Source organism: Xiphias gladius, chromosome 12 (genome assembly GCF_016859285.1).
Source record: "Xiphias gladius isolate SHS-SW01 ecotype Sanya breed wild chromosome 12, ASM1685928v1, whole genome shotgun sequence".
NCBI classification, from domain to species: domain Eukaryota; kingdom Metazoa; phylum Chordata; class Actinopteri; order Istiophoriformes; family Xiphiidae; genus Xiphias; species Xiphias gladius.
Window position 1 is genome coordinate 6,795,054 of NC_053411.1, and position 18,933 is coordinate 6,813,986.

The 18,933-nt window shown below is 40.9% G+C and overlaps 1 protein-coding gene across 7 annotated transcripts in view; it reads left to right on the forward strand.

The window, feature by feature from the left end:
• Positions 1-538: 538 nt before the first annotated feature.
• Positions 539-18,933, forward strand: part of slc8a4b (solute carrier family 8 member 4b) — a 47,345-nt gene continuing 28,950 nt past the window's right edge. For all 7 annotated transcript variants that reach the window (XM_040141000.1, XM_040141001.1, XM_040140999.1 and 4 more), the window contains exons 1-9: positions 539-617; positions 1,306-1,458; positions 1,551-1,778; positions 1,917-2,333; positions 3,374-3,484; positions 3,584-3,736; positions 5,512-5,608; positions 5,841-6,032; positions 6,906-7,098. In XM_040141000.1, the coding sequence (XP_039996934.1) occupies positions 567-617; positions 1,306-1,458; positions 1,551-1,778; positions 1,917-2,333; positions 3,374-3,484; positions 3,584-3,736; positions 5,512-5,608; positions 5,841-6,032; positions 6,906-7,098 (1,595 nt within the window). In that variant the 5' untranslated portion in view covers positions 539-566. The remainder of the gene's footprint in view (positions 618-1,305; positions 1,459-1,550; positions 1,779-1,916; positions 2,334-3,373; positions 3,485-3,583; positions 3,737-5,511; positions 5,609-5,840; positions 6,033-6,905; positions 7,099-18,933) is intronic.

The following is an 18,933-nucleotide window of genomic DNA, read 5'->3' on the forward strand; positions in this document are numbered from 1 at the left end:
CTTAATCTGTGCGACCTGTCCAAAGGCTCTGAAAATACCAGGAAAGAGATTTATTTGCAAACTACAAGGTGCTGATGCACTAATTAAAGCTAAACAGTGTAAACAGAATATTCATAAAACAGCCACATCAGGAATGCCACACCATACAAAGGTGACAGTGCTTCATTGCCTCCCAAGCAAAAAAGTACCACTGGTGAGATATCTGCTGCTTTAGCCAATTTAATGCCCTGAAACTAGAGCCTATTGATCCATTTCAGTAAGTTTCAGTAGAACAAATGGGACCATATAGAAAATCCCCCACTTATTATAGTCCTTTATCAGGTTGTACTGCCACCGAGCTTTTTCCAAAATGCCCACAGTGACAGCCTATACAAGATCAGAGAGGGAGAGATTAGGGAGGTTATTACAGAAGATTGTTGCAACTAAATATTGCTTGTGATCTTTTGCTGTAAAACTCTATTTGATTTTCAATTTCAGGAGTAGTGCTGCCCGTGTGGAACCCTCAGAACCCCTCTGTAGGGGACAAAGTGGCACGGGCCATTGTTTACTTTGTAGCACTCATCTACATGTTCCTGGGCATGAGCATTATAGCGGACCGATTCATGTCTTCTATAGAGGTAGGCAACACATTAATAACCACACACTTACTGTATTATTTACCTGTTCCATTATGAGTTTCTCCACAATATTACATGACCTTGTAGTAGATTAATGTAGTTATACAGTATATAGTACCCATATTAGTTGTCACCTGTCATCATCAGTTAGGGGAAATACAATGGATCCTATTTAAAATGACAAGTTTGAAAGCTCTGTGGCATCTTTGTAAAATAAACAAAACAAAACAAACACATAGACAAACAGCATAATTTTGGTGCCTCCTCTACCATCCTTTCCTTTCCTTTCCTTTCCTTTCCATTCCTTTCCTTTCCTTTCCTTTCCTTTCCTTTCCTTTTCTTTCTTTCCTTTCCTTTTTTTGGCTGCGTACTCCATTACCATTACTATATATCCTTTTTTCCCTTCTATCCCTTATCACTTTCCTCTCCTTTCCCTTTTCCCTTTCATTTCCTTTCCTTTGCTTTTTCTTTGGTTTCTTTTCCTTGTGCCTCGCCTTACCCTTTCTTTTGATGCCTCTTCTTCTTTCCTTTCTTTTTGTTGCCTTTTGTTTCCTTTTGTGCCGTTTCTTATCTTATCTTATATCTTATCTTATCTCTTATCTTATATCTTTTCTTTTCTTTTCTTTTCTTTTCTTTTCTTTTCTTTTTTCCTCTCCTCTCCTCTCTTCTCATCTCCTCTCCTCTCCAGGTCATAACCTCCCAAGAGAAGGAGATCACCATAAAGAAGCCCAATGGTGAGACCACCACGGCCACGGTCAGGATCTGGAATGAGACAGTTTCTAATCTCACTCTAATGGCCTTGGGTTCTAGTGCCCCAGAGATACTGCTGTCAGTTATTGAGGTTGGTACAATATGAGGTGGTGGTTACATATTAGATTAACTGATAAAGAAAGTAACGGGAACACTGTAATTTGATTTTCACCCCACCTATAGGTGTGCGGTCACAATTTCGAGGCTGGCGCACTGGGGCCCAGCACCATTGTGGGCAGTGCTGCCTTCAACATGTTCATCATCATCGCCCTGTGTGTGTACGTGGTTCCCGACGGAGAGACGCGCAAAATCAAACACCTTCGAGTATTTTTCGTCACGGCAGCATGGAGTATCTTTGCCTACATCTGGCTCTACTTAATTCTGAGTGTCTTCTCGCCTGGAGTGGTGGAGGTGAGGATGGAAAGAAATCAAAGCTGTTAAGGGAGGAAAGTTTGAGGAAACGAGAAAGATGAGTTGCTGGGAAGGTAAAGGAAGTAAAGGAAGGAAGGAAGGAAAAAAAGTGTTAATCCTGTCTCTTCTCTCCTCTAGGTATGGGAGGCGGTGCTAACCTTCCTCTACTTCCCCCTCTGTGTGGTCCAGGCCTGGGTGGCTGACCGCCGCCTCCTATTCTACAAGTATGTCCGCAAGCGTTACCGTGCCGACAAGAACCGTGGCATCATCATTGAGACTGAGGGAGGGGCTGACGGAGGGATAGGAGGCATGGACGGAGGGGGAGGGGGAGTAGTGCTGGGTCCGGGTGGGTTCACGAAGATGGACATGCTGGAGTTGGATGGACAGCTGGCATTGAACTGTCACAGCGGCATGGATGGAGGGATGATGGAAGAGGGAGGAGCAAAGGACGAGGAGGACGAGGCCAGGAGGGACATGGCGAGGACACTGAAGGAGCTGAAGCAAAGGCACCCGGATAAAGACATGGAACAGCTGATCGAGATGGCTAATTATCAGGTAAGAAGGAGTGTGGTTACATGTGCACGTATACACACGCTAGCTGTGTAAGTGTATTAATGCTGGGTATATATTTTTGAAGGAATAGTTGGATATTTAGGGAAATATTCTTAATCACTTTTGTGCCAAGAGTAAGTTGAGAAGAGCGATACCACTTTCATGTTAGTGGGTTCAATGTATTGTATGTGTTGTATGTGTGTGTTATATGTATGTTGTATGAAGTGGAATTTTCATTAAGTGAGACCAAATTGCTCAACAAAAAAAGATCAAGTTTTTAATCAAACCAACAATGACAACTTTCCATGTAAAGAGATGCAGATTTTATGAGGATTCAGTGGTAGAATTGCCGGCTCACTTCCTTTAAATTTGAATAAAGTGCAGTGTTCCCTGCTCTGACGCCACATTTAATCTAATGAGCTCCACTTTTTGAGTGGTCAATTTGTTCATTTTTCAATTTGGTGGATTGTTAGGATATTAAATTGCCAGTCACCCATACAGTTTTACTGAAAACATCAAGCATTGATCGATGAGGCTCATTAGCTCTAAAGTTTGCAACTAGGAGAGCCAGACAACTACAGTCTGGTGTGTTACGAATAGGTTAATCTTAAAGAAAGTGGGTGGCTACAATGTCAAATCACTCTTTGTCGATTATGTACTCATTTATATTGTCTTACTTGGCAATGTATCTGTCAGAAAACACAAAAAGTTCAAGCTTTTTGAAGCTCAAACACGACAAACACCAGGGAAATACACATCCCTCATCTTCAAGTGCAGGATCTGGGTTCAAATGTCAAGCATCCCACCTTTTGAAGTATCCTTAATTAACACAGGGAATCTGTAGTTAACCTTTGACCTCAAACATCCCTGTGGAGGCATAAGAGGAATTTCCCATGGGAGATTCACTGCTTAACCTTTAAATTCCAGCTGACAGTTGAAAAGTGAAACCTTTTATAAAAGCAGGACGAATCTGGGAAACAGTTATAAATTGACATGATAGATACAATAGATCACTTTGTTAATTGACTGTTTTTTTTTATCAGGTCCTGATGCAGCAGCAGAAGAGCAGAGCGTTCTACCGTATCCAGGCAACCAGGATGATGATCGGAGCTGGCAACATCCTCAAGAAGCACGCCGCCGACCAGGCCCGCAAGGTCAGACGCACACACAATATTGCTCCACTCTCCATTTAACCTGAAATTTACAGCAAGAGAACACATTGCATCTGATAAGGAGTGGGTTTTTTTTCGCAGGTGGTGAGCAGCCATGAGACCCAGGCCCAGGAGGACGACCCTCACACCGTCAGGATGGAGTTTGAACCCTCCTTGTACCAGTGCTTCGAAAACTGTGGCTCCCTGAAACTGACCGTCGCCAGACATGGAGGAGACCCCGGAGTTACCGTCAAGGTGTGTGTGGAATGAATGCAAGACAGTAGATTGTTCAGAAAACGGGGAATTAAAATATGTATAGGAACGTGTGCTTGTGTGTGTGTGAGGGAGAGATGCCAGGAGACACTCAGTCAGACAGAAGCAGGCAACAGAGGAAACAGCAATCTTATCTGGACTGAGTGCACTCGTATCGTTGGCACTTTTCCTAGTTTTGGTCTGATCTTACTCAAATCATGTTCTCACCTCTAGAGCCTTGTTCTCTTTTCTGGTTGGATGCTGGTAAAGGGAAAGAAGTGGGTGATGAGAGGAGAACGCGGGAGAACTGGGAGACACAATAGAAAACACTTTCTAGATTTTTAGATGTCAGCTTTTCTTTGAGCTTTAACTCAAATATATATATATCTCTTTTTACAAAGGCTCATTGATCTAGGGCTGAATGGTAGCCTGATACTGTGAATAAGAGATTTCCTTTCAAGTCTCCTGCAGAGAGCCTGTGTCATTGGAGGGTATGAACTGCTCACTATTACTACAAGGGCTTTGCAAAGCTGTCTCTCTTCTATTCTTCTCTGTGTTAAACTATGATGCAACATCAGTGTTCCTTGTAGAGGTATGCTGATGGCGTGGCCTCAGTCTGCCGTCTACTGAAGGCTGACTTTGTTAGGTCTATTGGCCTATTTAGCCTACAATAAGGCTCTGCAGGCATGGAGTCAGAGCAACGCATTAAAGATGAAAAAATTATGTTCACCAAGCATGATTTCTCAAAGAGGCTACTTGTACTTGATGGACAACTTGTTGATATGATGAAAAGAATCTAGTCACAGTCCCAGATATTTTAATGCACTGAAACAAAGCTCAAGGAAATCTACACAGAGATTTATCTTCTTAATAGCTAAACGCACAAGGGAGCCATTTTAAAAAAGTACTACAATATATGTATCTAGAATGGCTAACTACAAACTACAAACATAAACCCACACTAACTGATTTTTTAGCTTCTTGTAGGCAGCGGAAACAAACTGTAAACACAACGCTGACACATTATCATCCTTTAAGCAAATATAGCTGCCTTGTTCAAAAACACAGTTGCTTATATACACATCCAACAGACATTGAGCAACATTAGCTTTAATTTTGGATTATTCCTACAATACCATCCATACCATAATAAAACATATCAGAGCAGATGTACTCCTCATACTCCTTCCTCATGCTTTCACTGTGTGGATGGCCTTCTACAATAGCACCACCAGCACTGAGTCACTTATTCAGCTTTGCCTACAAACAGCCACAGATGGTTTTTGAAGTAATCTGTATCTTTTTTTTGGATTTTTTAATTTCTTCCACTTTTATATAAAAGGTGACAGAATCGGATCACTCTTATCTGACTATGAGTAATGTAGGTAGGTTTTTTAGCCTCTGTATAGGATGGAGTGGGTTAATAAACCGGGCAGATGGTGAGAGGACAGAGAGAAAGGAGAGGATACAGGGAAAGTTTTGTTGTACTATGTTCAAAGTCTTTATTATCAGACTGTATCTGACCAGAGGGCTCAGTTTAATGAAGCTGTTTTTCTTGTTCTCTCTCACCCTCTGTTCCCATCTCCTCTATTTTTTTTGCCGTCTTCCTCTACCTCTCTCTTCTTCTCTGTTTTCTGCGTTCTTCCTCTCCCTTTGTATTTATCTTCCCTTTTCGTATCTGTTCACTTCTGTTTCATCTTTGATTGCTCTTTTTCGCTCTCTCGCTGGCCCTTGTCTCACCCCCACCTCCCATCTCTCTGTGTTGCTACCGTCCCCAGGTGGATTATCGCACAGAGGACGGTACAGCAAATGCGGGTTCCGATTATGAGTTTGCTGAGGGAACACTGCTGTTCAAGCCTGGAGAGAACGTTAAAGGTAAGAACGACAGTGACAGCGATAATTCATGACATATTTTCAAAAAACATGTCATTGAGACTGAGGCTCAAATAGCAGAGGTCAACGGAAGCACCTGAGGCAGATTTTTTTTTTCCTGCTGGCTTCAATGATAAATATGATTTTAAGGTTTATTATTAATTATTATTCCGAATGGCACCATGAACTAATCTTTACTAAAATCAGCATCCTAAAATAACAATCCTTTTACCAGAGATCACAGTCGGAGTGATTGATGACGACATCTTTGAGGAAGATGAATATTTCTACGTCCACCTCAGTAACCCTCGAGTGGTTGGTTATCCTGAGATCGGCACCGTCCCTCTGGATGCTAGTGTCACCCCCAAAGCCGTGCTGGGTGACAACCACACAGCCACAGTGACCATCTATGATGACGATCACGCAGGTGAGAGGAACCCATTAATAACGTTGAAGGAACTGCATGTCCTTCGTGGAACTAATAACTTAAATCGAATCAAGACATAGAGTAGTACTAGGGATGTTGGAACTGAAGTGATATTACAAACTATTTTTTAATGTTTTTAAATCAAATTACCAGTACTGACCTTGTCTGTGGTACCAAAAATTCACACCCCATCAAGAACACTAATATAGGGGGTGCTGTCACTCCAGAAAAATTTTATATAAAAAAAATTTTTTTTTAATTTTAATAATTATAATTTTGACCAAATAAGTACACAATTCAAAACAACGACTTTAAAAAAAAAGAAATTCAGCTTGACTTTAACCCTCTGTTCAAGCTGGGACCTGCAAAACTGACAACACGTCAGACGCTCAGATAGATGTTAAGAACTGGTTCTCTATTCATTTTTATAATATGTAGATCAGATAGAAATGTGTGAACCCCAGCAACGTGCATTTGCTTCAGCTTTGTGTTAAATCCACATGAATGTGTCGCTTAGCTACAGCATGTACTCCCGGGATATCTACAAAAAAGTATCTTAGGAGGGTTTAAAAAGTTCCAGTCCCCACTCCCCTTTTTCATCTACAGGATTTTGATAACATCCAAAGAGAATGAAAGTGCAGGATAGTGAGTGCAGGGTGGGCGTTTACCTAATGCTTCTTATCTTTTATCAAGACAGAGTGGGTGGTAATTTATTATCCTCTCACTATATGTACCATACACCTTGGAGAGCAAGCTAGTAAGTGGGAGCGGAGGTGTTTATCAACATCATCTTTCAAGTCTTTCTAGTGGTTCTCCCCTGTGAAGTAATTTATTCTCTTTCTTTCTTATTTCTTCTTTTTCTTTCTTTCTCAGGCATCTTTACCTTTGAGAGTGCAAGTCAGAAGGTGAGTGAGAGCGTAGGCGTGATGGAGGTGAAGGTGCTCAGGACCTCGGGCGCCCGAGGCCTGGTAGCCGTCCCCTATCGAACCCTGGATGGCACCGCTAAGGGAGGGGAGGACTACGAACTGGTTGCTGGCAAGCTGGAGTTTCAGAACGATGAGACTATGTGAGTACGGAGATGTCGGCAGTAACTATTATTTCAGCTGCTATTGATGCACATTTGAGAATGTCCAAAGCCCCTTTTGTACATTTGAATTCCTCCACAAAGGAGGAAACGTTATATCTCTCCATTTCCAATATGTAGACTAAATACTTTCTAATATCATAGCCAAGTCATTTGCATGATTTCCCAGGTTGTTCCATAATTGAGCAGTCACATGTCTCGACTATCATTGTGTTTCAGTACAATCTGCTCAATACTTTTTACCCACTTTGTTTGGGGTACTGGGATGGGTGCTAGACTGACAAAGTTGACCACCAGGCAACTTCCCAGAAAATCCTGTTATATTCCTTCCATTTCTCACAAAGATGTTTTTTGTAGTACCAAAAGGTGACATCTTTTTGGATTGCCAACGACAAATTCCTCTCTCTGTTTCCTTTCTGTGTGAATGACTCCCATTCAAAAATTGCTGTGCAGGTTAACTGAGTGTTTAACACGCATTCACGGAATAAATAGCTCTATTAGGTAGATAACAGTATAATATTGCCACTCTGTAACGTAGGCTAATCTGCATTGAAATGCTTGCACACACATACACACTCGCAAAACTGCTCTTGCGTCCTTAGGCACATGCATTTTTAATATGCTGATGTTAGCAGTGTTAAATTGACCAATACATAAAGGGTTTGGGAATGCAGTTTTACTCAGCGCCCTCCGGGGGCCTATAAAGCAAGTGCTTTGTGTGTGTGTGTGTGTGTGTGTGTGTGTGTGTGTGTGTGTGTGTGTGTGTGTGTATGTGAGAGAGAGAGAGAGAGAGTGTGTGAGGTCTTGTATATCTATTTGTATGGGGACAAATTTCAGTTTTAGATGGTAAGAGTGGGAATGTTCATGCAAAGTGAGGACATTTTGCTCGGTTCCCACTTCCTCAAGATGCTGTTTGACTGACAAGGTTAAAAACAGGGTTAGAGTTAGGAAATCTGATCATTGATTTTTGCACAAGTATTATGACATTGGGGATAGTCAGCGTAGTTATGCCAGTGAGTATCCTTGCAAGTATAATAATAACTTTATGGTTAAGGGCTGGGTCTAGGTATGTACTCTATGATGGTTTGGGACTAGGGAATGCATCATGTCAATGAGGGTCTTCACAAGCGGAGATGAGTACAACTGTGTGCGTGTTCCAGACAAAAAATTCAGTTAATGGTTTCATGGACCAGAAGCTTGCCATCTGATACCAGCCAGCCTCTAGGTAGGAGTGTCACTACAAGGGCAGTGTGTATTTGGATGTCTGTGCGTGTGCGTGTGCGTGTGAGTGTGCGTGTTTATGTGTACGTGTGTGTGTGTTCGTGCAAAATGATGTACTATCAGTGATGCAATCTCTGCTGCTAGTCACAGTGAGGTCAGGAAGAGATGAGAGAGGAGTGAGGGGGAGCTACAGAGGGAGAGAGATAAAGATAGATATTCTGCAGGATCAACGCTGCCCTCTGGTAGCTCAGTAATAGTCCGTTGCTGGTGTGTCAGTACAGGAAACTAAATATAAGGCTGATGTGAATGGAGCTGAGATTTGCAGCAGATTAGATTAGTTGAAACCTAAACTGCTGTTGTTGTGTTTGGTACAAAAGGATTATAGAGATATTTTAACCCAAAGAGATTGTAACTTTGTGGGTCAAGAGCAAACAGTAAGCAACTATACGCATATTCCTCTGCTGGATGTGAATTATTAGTGCTGAAACTTTGAATAGGTCTTACCTTTTGATTGGGACACTACACCCACTTTCAGCAGAAGCAATACTCAGAGCTAAAAAGTATGTGTACACACAGTGGATTCAACATATTTAAAAAAACTGATGGACAGCTGTTGATCATTTGATGCAGAAAAAATGCAATACTGGATGTATGACAAGTTTCTTCAGCACAGGTTAAGGTTAAAAATACATTTTGTCAAAACTTGTAAAAGAGCTAAAATAACATGCACATAAATTACTGCTCATTTGTTTTGTTTTTTGTTTTTATTTTGTTTTTTAGCTACAGTTGTGGCGTGGTCCTTAGTATGGCAATGTCAGTCAGTTGGTCTGTCGGTTGGTCCACCATTTTGGTCTAGGCTGAAGTATCTCAACAACCTTGATGGACTGGATGATTAGAAATACCTGCAAAACAAATGCTATTCTCCTCAGCCTCAGCTGTACTGAGTTTAGTGCTAATTGGCAAATGTAAGCATGCTAACATGCTAGACTAACATGGTGAACATTGTACACATTTTAAAGCGAATCTTAGCCTCACAGAGTTGCTAGCATGGCCTTAGAGTGTTAAATACTTTAGCATACTCTAGTGTGGCTATTTAGCCATTGTCCCTGTCTATTGTAACATAAGAGTTCCACTGAATGTTAATATGCCTTGGGTGCAATATAATTTCAGAGATTTCATGGTCATGGTTCAGCTGCATAAATTTGTCTCGCTAGAAATAACTTGCACAAACAGGACAAGAAAAGTTTTAGAATGCTTGAGAGGTGTTTTCAAGGTATTCTACTACACTCCACTACTAACACATTAATTTTGCTCCACTTTCCCCATCCTGTTGGCTCACATTGATGGGATTTTTACATCTTTTTGGAAAATCCCAAAAGACAGTGAGATGAGGAGGAATGGAGGAAATGGATAGTTGGTGTCAGATGCTGAAGGAAAGACACGAGGGGCTTTGGAGATGTTGCTTTGGAAAAGCTGGATAAGCGAAGTGACATTGGAGGAAAGGAGGGAATGGGTCGATAATCTGATGTTTCCATGTAAAGAAGTGTGAGGAGAGGGAGTGAGGGATGTGGGGGGGGGGAAACCCCACCGACATATTGATCCGTTTCTCCTGTTGATTCCCTCCCTAGTCCACCTTTTCTTCAGCGCTCCGTTTATCCTTCAATCTTAATTTCTTGTGTGCTCTCCCTCTCTTCACCTGTCAATGCTCATCTGTGTTTGTACCTTCTTTTCTTTCTAGATTGTACCTTCTTTCTCTTTGTCTTACAACCAGACATACTGTATGTATCCACTCAGCCAGTCCATCCATCCATCCACTCCTGTTTCATGACAAGTCCAATCAGTTCTTGACTTTGGGCTTAAGGTGGCATACTAACCCCCTCATTATCAATACCCCACAAGCTCTTTCTTTATATATATTTATCCCTCTTTTTATTGTCATCTCTCTGTTATCTCCTCTCTCACTTCCACTTGTTCAATCTGCACTCTCTCATAATATCTCTCCCTCTTTATTTTTTCATGTCTTTTCTCGCTGCTAGCCCTCTGTGTTTTCTCTCCTCTTTTCATTATTGCCCCTTTGAGCCCCTTGTCAAAAAAATTTCCTCCTCTTCTACACTAATGTAAACCTGCTTTTATCTGCTGCACTCGTTTGCATCTTTCCTCACTGCATCTCTCCTTTTTCACTCCTTTCTGTCTTTGCCTCATTAAATTTCCTCTGTTCATTGACCTTGAATTTGCTATGTATAGCCACTTTCTTTCTTTTTTCTGTTGGTACATTTTTAGGTTTTCTTCCAGGCATTTTGATCTCTCCCTTCTTCCCCTTCTCCTCTACCCTCACCTCCCTGTTATCTCATGTCTCTCCTGCCTGCCTTATCCCTCGCTACTGCACAGCCTCGACTCCTCTTCATTTGCATCCTCCTCCCCTCTGCTTTCACCTTTACTTATTTACACTGTCAGACTTTTCCTGCCCCTTTGTCCTCCTCTCCCTCTATGTGGCACCTTTTAGCTTCCTCCAGTTTCTCTTTCTAACCTCCTCTCCCTTTTCTAAACCTCTTCCTCCTCCTTTATTTTACCCCTCTCCTCATCCCTCCATCTCTGTCGAACTCTTTACTAAGAGAAGAGGGACTTACTGGCAAGTAATTTAATTGAGCTGGATCAGCACCCAGACATTCCCTCCGTTCTATCTTGTCCCTCATACAGTATGTCTATCTTCACTCAAACATAGTTTTGTTTACCCTTTTTGTCTATTTGCTGCATTATTTTGTCTGTTGAACTGAGCTTACCTAAAAGTTTGATAAAACCATAAAGTGGCAAAAGTAATTTAGAATGGGCTGAGCGAGGTGGGCAGTGGGAGGGAGCTGGGGGGGGGGGGGTTGAGCCAGGTGCTGCTGAACATTCTTGGGGAAAATCTGAAAGGCACCGGAGCTGAACTGACAAGAACAGAGGAGAGGAAAAGGAAGTGGAGAAGGAAAAAGGACATCTAACCTCAGTTCTCAGTTTCTTTTGCTTCCATTCGTCAGAGGTAAGGTTTCAGCTGAGTGCTCCCTGGAGCTGATATGGATTTGACATCTTGCTCATTTCTACTTCAGCAAGGTGGATGCTTGCTGAAATGTGTATGTAAGGGGGCGCTCCATCATATTTAGACATAAAAGTCAGTTTACTGGTTTTGGGGAGTACTACTTGGCCTGTGAAGACAGCTGTATAGTATCTTCTGTGGCTCTGGAGGAGCTTTGTCAAATCATAGAAAATTACCCAGATGATGTCATAGTGATGTCAGCAGGGTTATTTCAGTTTGAACTTGGAGAATACAAATGTATAACATAAAACCTGGGATAATGACTCCAGACATCCACTTTGAAAGCCCTGGGCCCTGTTTCCCAAAAGCATCTTAAGGCTAAGATGATTGTAAAATCAATTTTACAGACATTCTTAAGCTTTAGAGGTGTTACCCAAAAGCACCGTACTGAGACAAGAAATGATCGTAGATGGATGAGTGCCTCCCACTGAATCGTAGGTGGCTAAGCACATCTTGACAAGCTCCAGAAACTGCAGAAGGAATCAAAATTATGTCTTATTAAAAAAATTTTAAATTTATTTTTTAAATTCCATTGTTACGCCTGATGTAAAAACGACTGATGTTTAAATTAGAAAATAAGAAAATAGAGCTAGACTAACATGCACACAAATTTCTGTTGTAACTGTCCTACTTTCCTACTTTCCTGATAGCATATTTTCAGCTTCCGTACAGTATGTTCTCTTTTGAGCAGCGGCTAAATCAATCAAACGTTTACATGAAAACGGATGATTAAGAGCAGCAAGCGGAAAGCTGTGGACTGTTTACTGCACATAAAGCTTTGTATTCAAACAGAACAATTCCAAGTATAAAACACTTCTTTGTGTCATTGACAACATTTCATGTATTGCATCATCTTCGCACAGAACGTGAATGTTCTCAATACTGCTTTGGGAAACCTGTTTAGAAATTTAAGAGCGTTCAGAAACACTCTTAGAAAATGCTCTTAACTTATAACATCCAATGTTATCGGGAAACAGTGTCCTGGGTGTTTACCAGACAGGGAGGGACTAGGGAAAAGATGGTGCTGCGTTGCATGATGGTTAGTGTAGTCTATGATTTCTGGAATTTGATCCATAATAGTAACAAGTCAGGATATCTCATTTTTTCTTCTTTAAATTAAACCCTTCCTTTTTAAAAATCTGTCTCTTGTGAGTAAAACTTTATGGAAATACAATGCTAAATTGCATTGTATGCAATTTAGCATGAAAACTGGTATGCAAATGTCTTAAAGCACAGATAGTAGTGGACATTAATTCCCACAGAGAAAATGTTTTTTCATAGGCAGTCTTTAACTGCACATGCAAGGGAAAAGGGAGTGGAGGGAAAAGGGAAAGAGAGAGGAATATAGAGCTGTAGAGCGAAGTATACGGAGAAGAGACAGGAAGATGTCTGTGTTTCATGACTCAATGATGAAGCAAGAGCACAGGTGATGGAGAGAGGGAGTAAATGAATGTGTCTAAGTACAGTGGGTCTGAGACCACTTTCCCTTAATGGAAAAGTGGTGACTTACAGTCAGTGTATGTTAATGTTATTTTCTCACTCGATTGGAATTTATTTAGTGTCACTCTGTGGGAAATTACATGTACAGTATACATATACAGCACAGTGCATCTATATTTATTCACTCTGTGGACGGCCATTAAATACTGCAGGAATTAGTTAATTCTCTCTCTGTTCAGGCAGTTACTGCTTCTTTTATTTATCTCGCTATTGTTTGCCAGTGGAGCCTACGAGTCTCTCCTGATGTTTTCTCTGTCTCCTTTTCTGTCTGCAGTGCTGTCTCTGTTTTCTCTCTCTATTTGTAAGTCTTTTAATCAGAGAGCATGTGTGTGCAGACGTCAAAGATAACGTGAACAGTGTGTGTGTACTAAGGGGATGTATGAGAGAGCTCAGCAGGGCCAATTTATTCTTAGCCTTTCTCTGACCTGCAACTCAGCGCAGGGCCACAGCCAAGACACAGACAACTGTGTGTGTGTGTGTGTGTGTGTGTGTGTGTGTGTGTGTGTGTGTGTGTGTGTGTGTGTGTGTGTGTGTGTGTGTGTGACTGTGTGTGTATGACTGTGTGTGTGTGTGTGGTGGTCTCCCCTGGCTGCTCATTATAAATTTCAAACAGGTGTTACCACCAAATTGTGTCGACGCCTGTTCAATTACTGCCTTGCCCTGTGTCTGTGTATGTGTGAATATATGAGTGTGTGCATGCACTGACTACACGACAAACCACCTCCAACTTTTTTTGGAATATAAATGTTTTTAAACACTAAAAAATTTCTAATATGACATCTTACAAATTATGCTGCATTTAACAAGCATACTATGTTCCTAAAACTGAACTTGAGGATATAGCATGCAGATGCAGCTACCAAGACTGTTGCAAAAACTTTGTTTGAGTCTCTGAAACATAGCGATATACTGCTGGTAACATTAGCATTGTAGCTAGGGTGGCACCATGTAGTAAAGTGCCCCTGGGAGTTTCAGAGGGGTAAATCTTGCACTGAACCACAATGAACGTGCAGTGCAAAACCCTTGCTTTACTGCTTTAATGTAAATACACCTTAACTAGTAAACTAGTTAGCCAGGCATGCTAAGGTTGCAGCTTATCCCAGAGCAGTTACACACTTTTAATCCATTCCTTACAGTTTTGCTCTTGTTTATTTGGATTTGGAAAGACTAACAAAAATACAGGTACATTCACACTCTTCATATGCTCAGTTTAGCTCTAACTACAGCCCCATGCAGACCTCCATGGCCGGCTGTGCCTAGTTATGGCTGCTAAGCTATGAATGGGCAACTGGAGATACCTCATCATGCAGTACAGACAACAACACAATTTAACAGCCAACCTTCCCCTCGTGACAAAAAATCTGTTATTTTCTTTTCTGAAGTGCACCAGCTAAATTACCACTTCGAGATATTGAGTTTTATCCACTCTAATCCGAGTGTCCTGCCATGTTGTGTTATGTGTTAATGAAGCCCAAAGACAGCATCTTAGTGTTTTTGACAAAGCTGTCAGAGGAGCTGTGATCATACATTAGCTGCTGGTGAAGGAGAAGTCAGCAAGTTTTAAACAACACATTCTCCCTTTGGCAAAATGTTTCTTGGAATTAAGTGAGAGACGCAGAAAATATGAGGGAAATGAGAGTGTGAGTCTGTGTGTGTTTGTGTGTACTGTGTGTGTGGGTGAGTGTGTGCGTGTGTCACAGAGCTTGTATAGTGTTTGATATTTGCAACCTGTTTCTCCGTCTGTCACCAAAGTAGGGTGACTAACCCAAAGCTGTTCCCAAAATAAAACATCCTTTGAACTCCAAATCCCCAAGAGTTGTGTGCTGTATGTGTGCGTAAGAGTTTGTGTGTTTTCAAGTGTGTGTCGTTCTGCACATGTACATACAGATGCATTCATGTTTGTTTGAGTGTCTCAGCTTGCTCTTTGCTGCTGGTGCATGTGTGTGTGTGTGTGTGTGTTTGTGTGTGTGCCAACAGCACACACTATATTTCCACACAGTTATTTTTGTTGAGTGTCACATCACCTCTTCTGCTTACCCCTGTGCGCGCACACACACACACACACACACACACACACACACACACACACACACACACTTTAGCATCTTTAGCATTCTCGAAACAATCAGCGTGTCTGCACATTGTGCCCCCCCCTTCTTTCTTATCAGCACACTGCTTAATAAACTGTTTATCACAGTGGTGTGCCATCAGGACAAGCAGGGTAAACAGGGCTCGACCAGTTAAAGCTAAAATAGACCTAAATATTGCTTGTTTGCATTCATCTTCTAATTTACTGCCCTCTTGTGGCCACAGTAGGCTATTGCCTCTGGTAGCTAGGTTGACTACCATCCGTAGCACCCATCATTTCTGTCATTTTGATGGTCATGGCCGTGTCCCGTTGACAAATCCTGGGGCTTTTCAAGCAGAGGGGGGGCAGCAGTGGGGTGTGCATGCATGCGCATTATGGATAATCCCGAGTTCTTTGACGGGTGACCAGCTGCAGCTAGCTATAAACATCTGTGCCTGTCAAGCTGCCCGTCACTCGCCTTCCACCGCTCTGAGATTAGTTATGATATTACACACAATATTATACACATACGCAGATGTGTGTGGAAAATGTACTCGCGCATTAGAAAATTGCTTCAAGAATCTTTTCTTCCTGAGCGTTAAGAGGCAGCAGTAGCAAGTAAACAAGTAAAGTAAACAAGTAAACTACACTGTGATTTATCATCTCAAAACGGTATAAGTTGTCTGACTAATCCGCTTGGTCAACTTGTGTGGTGATGAGGAGTTAGGGTGTATTGTGGAGCAGCTTTTAATAACTCCTTTTGTAAGGGAAGCCTTCACAGACATATTAATTCAATTTACATATTTACAGTTGGCCATGTAACATAATACCCAAGCCTTTTCATTCTGTCCTCCTTTTAAGTTATCATATTACTATCTTTTCTTTTCTGTTAATATGTGCAAGATCTGCAGTAGGTTTGAGAAGTTTGAGAAGGAATATTGAGGCAGGAAAATACAGGACTCTGCATTGTCACTGGAGTGTGTCATTGTCTGTTAGGGGCATATATTTTGAAGATTACTATGGGGGGGTGTGGTTGGTTCTTCGGCTGTGCTTGCCTATCTGTCACCACACGACTCTGGTTTATCATCATATTTCAGGTTTCAGACAGCAGCTTCTACTTTTTCCTCAATGTGTTGAAAGTCTCAGCATGTGTTGTTTACCATATGTGACTGACACCAGAATAAAACAGCATAGGTGCTGTGCATCATGGGTAATAATACAATTAACCAATCAAAAGAAACATGTTATTATAAGGATGTTTGCATTAAACACACGGTGGGGGAGGGTTGTCACAAACACCGTATGCATACTGCTTCCTGCTAGGTATATTTATGCAGCAGGCTTGGTATTATAAAGTATCCACCTACAAACCCCTTAACACGGTTAAAAACAGACTCTGGTAATATATCTTGCAATTCCAAGGTGCAGTGTTATTGATGTTGCTGTTTGTTAGAGAATTTTTATTTGCAGAAAATATGTGGAAAGGCAGGATTGCAGCATTTTTTATACGGTATACTTTACTGCAAGAAAAAATTAGATTGTTTCTATTTTATTTGTGAAACCTTGCAGTATTTACACCTATATTCACTTAAGTGGTCTCAGACTTCTTTGCTTTAACATAAAAAAGGAAAAGACAATCATATAAGAAAGAGAAACCATCCTACATACTTAGATACCGTACATATAAAAAAGAAGGGGGAAACATACAATGCAATGGTATTTCCAAAGGGAATACAACAACAGCAGTGTTAATAGTGAATTTAAAATAAATACTCCAGCTTTATTAAAGTCGATATGAGCAATGGAATGACCAACTTTTTGGTGTGATTTAATTAATCATGTGTCTATTCCATTACTTGTGCTTCTTCTCTAGGCTATACCCCATTATGTCATTCATATATCTGCCCTAGTCTAATGACATACCTGTCTATATTGTTTATCTGTGGACCTCATTACTGGTGGAGTGGGTTTCATCCAGTTTCTAGTTATTTGAATCAAAGCTGCAATTCTGAAGATCCTACAATATATACTTACTGGTCTTTTTCGAAAGTTAATTCAGGTGGTGTTACACCTAAAATAATACACTTTGGTTTATCTGCTTTACAGTTTGAATATTATCTTCTTAAAACTTAGGTTTTTCAGTACTGGGTAGAAAAAGGTCCTGTGCCATGTGTCTGAGACAGTATGTATTTAAGTTTTTTACTTTTTTTGTCCAATTTTGTTAGCTATTATTGAGCCATGTGTTTTGTCCTTTCAGTTATACACTGTCTATCGCAGCACTTAGCTAATGTATGAGTTACACCTATTTATCATATTGCATGGAGAATTCCATCATTAAAACCTACTCATCAGTACAGTTTTACAGTCTAAGCTCGAGCTAGTATAGAAAGTATAGTACTATACAAAAAGGACTCTTGAAGCTTTGTATAACATTAAACAGTAAGTAGGAACATTCAGTATTTATTATGCATGTCAGGACTGTTTTCACACTTGGCAGTAGCATTTTTCCCTCTGACGTCTTCTCGTCTATTCAACACACTGCACATCCTTTCAGCAACCTGCTAATGGGCAGATAAACACTTTCAGCTTCCCTTTCGGCTTCTCTTCCTCCCTCCATTTCACCTCTTCTCTTCGTTCTGCCAAAGGACGTCAGGATTCCTCTGTCTCCCTAAGGATGACAGGGTTTAATTTTTTATTCTTCTCTCTGTTTGTTGCCTTAGCAACTTTTGATCCCTCCCTACCATTGTAAGCACAACAAAGAAGAGACAAAAGAAAGGGACAGAAAAATAGAAAAAAAGGGAAAGAATAAAAGGGAAAAATTATAGGAGTAAAAAAAAAAGAGCGTTGTTTTTTGATTTGTGGTTTTCTTCTAAGGATTTGTTTTTCTGCTGCTATGTATCTGCACTCAGAGTTTAAATATTTTTATAATCCCCATTATTTCTCTCTCTCATTCATTTCATTCTTCATTGAATTTCTGTAACATCTCTTGTTAGATTCTAAAACATCTACCACTGTGACTGTATGTGTGTGTGTGTGTGTGTGTGTGTGTGTGTGTGTGTGTGTGTGTGTGTGTGTGTGTGTGTGTGTGTGTGTGTGTGTGTGTGTGTGTGTGTGTGCATATGTATGAGATATGCGTCCATTGTTTGTTCTTCAATTAATAAAATAAAATCATTCATTGGCAAATTGGATTATGAAGATTCAGAAGAGCAAAAGAGCAAATCACATTTTGGCATAGTCATGGTCTGCCTGACGGAGAGAAAGACAGAGGACAGAAAGAGATAAAGATGGAAAATGTGACAGAGCCAGACGGAGAGGAGAGAAAAATAAAAATTAAAACCAGCCTCTCTCTCTTTCTTGCCTCCTCTTGTTTCTCCTCCGTCTCTAATCTCTCTCTTCACCCCCTCCTCACCCTTCTCTTCATCTCCTCTAATGTCAGAGCAGTCAAAGTTAAGTACCTTAAGTCAACATCTTTAACAACTTTAGAAGCTCTTCTGTGTGTGTGCTTCTCTTCATGTGAGCAGGCCTGTGTGTATTATGTTCCAGCTGTGTATTAAAATCAATGTGGCAGCTGTCTTTTGTTTGCCTATTGACATTTTTCTCCATACTACAGCCTCACACACACACATACCCACACAGTCTATTGATTTGTGGTTCTAAGATGAAGCCAACAACCTGACACTAAAAGTTGCATATAAGGATTTTATATTTGTGGTTTAGACAGGTGTATTGAAAGATGGAGATCTGCGGTGCTAAAATACAAAACAGCTTTCAGTTGAAGCAGCTCTGAAGTTGAAATGACTTTGCTGCCTGTACCTGTGACTGCCTGTCTGCTTTTTTACCCCTCATGTTGTTGTTTGCTCTTTCCCTCCATGCCTCTGTTTCTTTGTTGTACAATTCTTCCATTTAGCATCCCTGTCACTGCCTGTTTCTGTTCTCTTTTAGTCCCTCTTAGCCC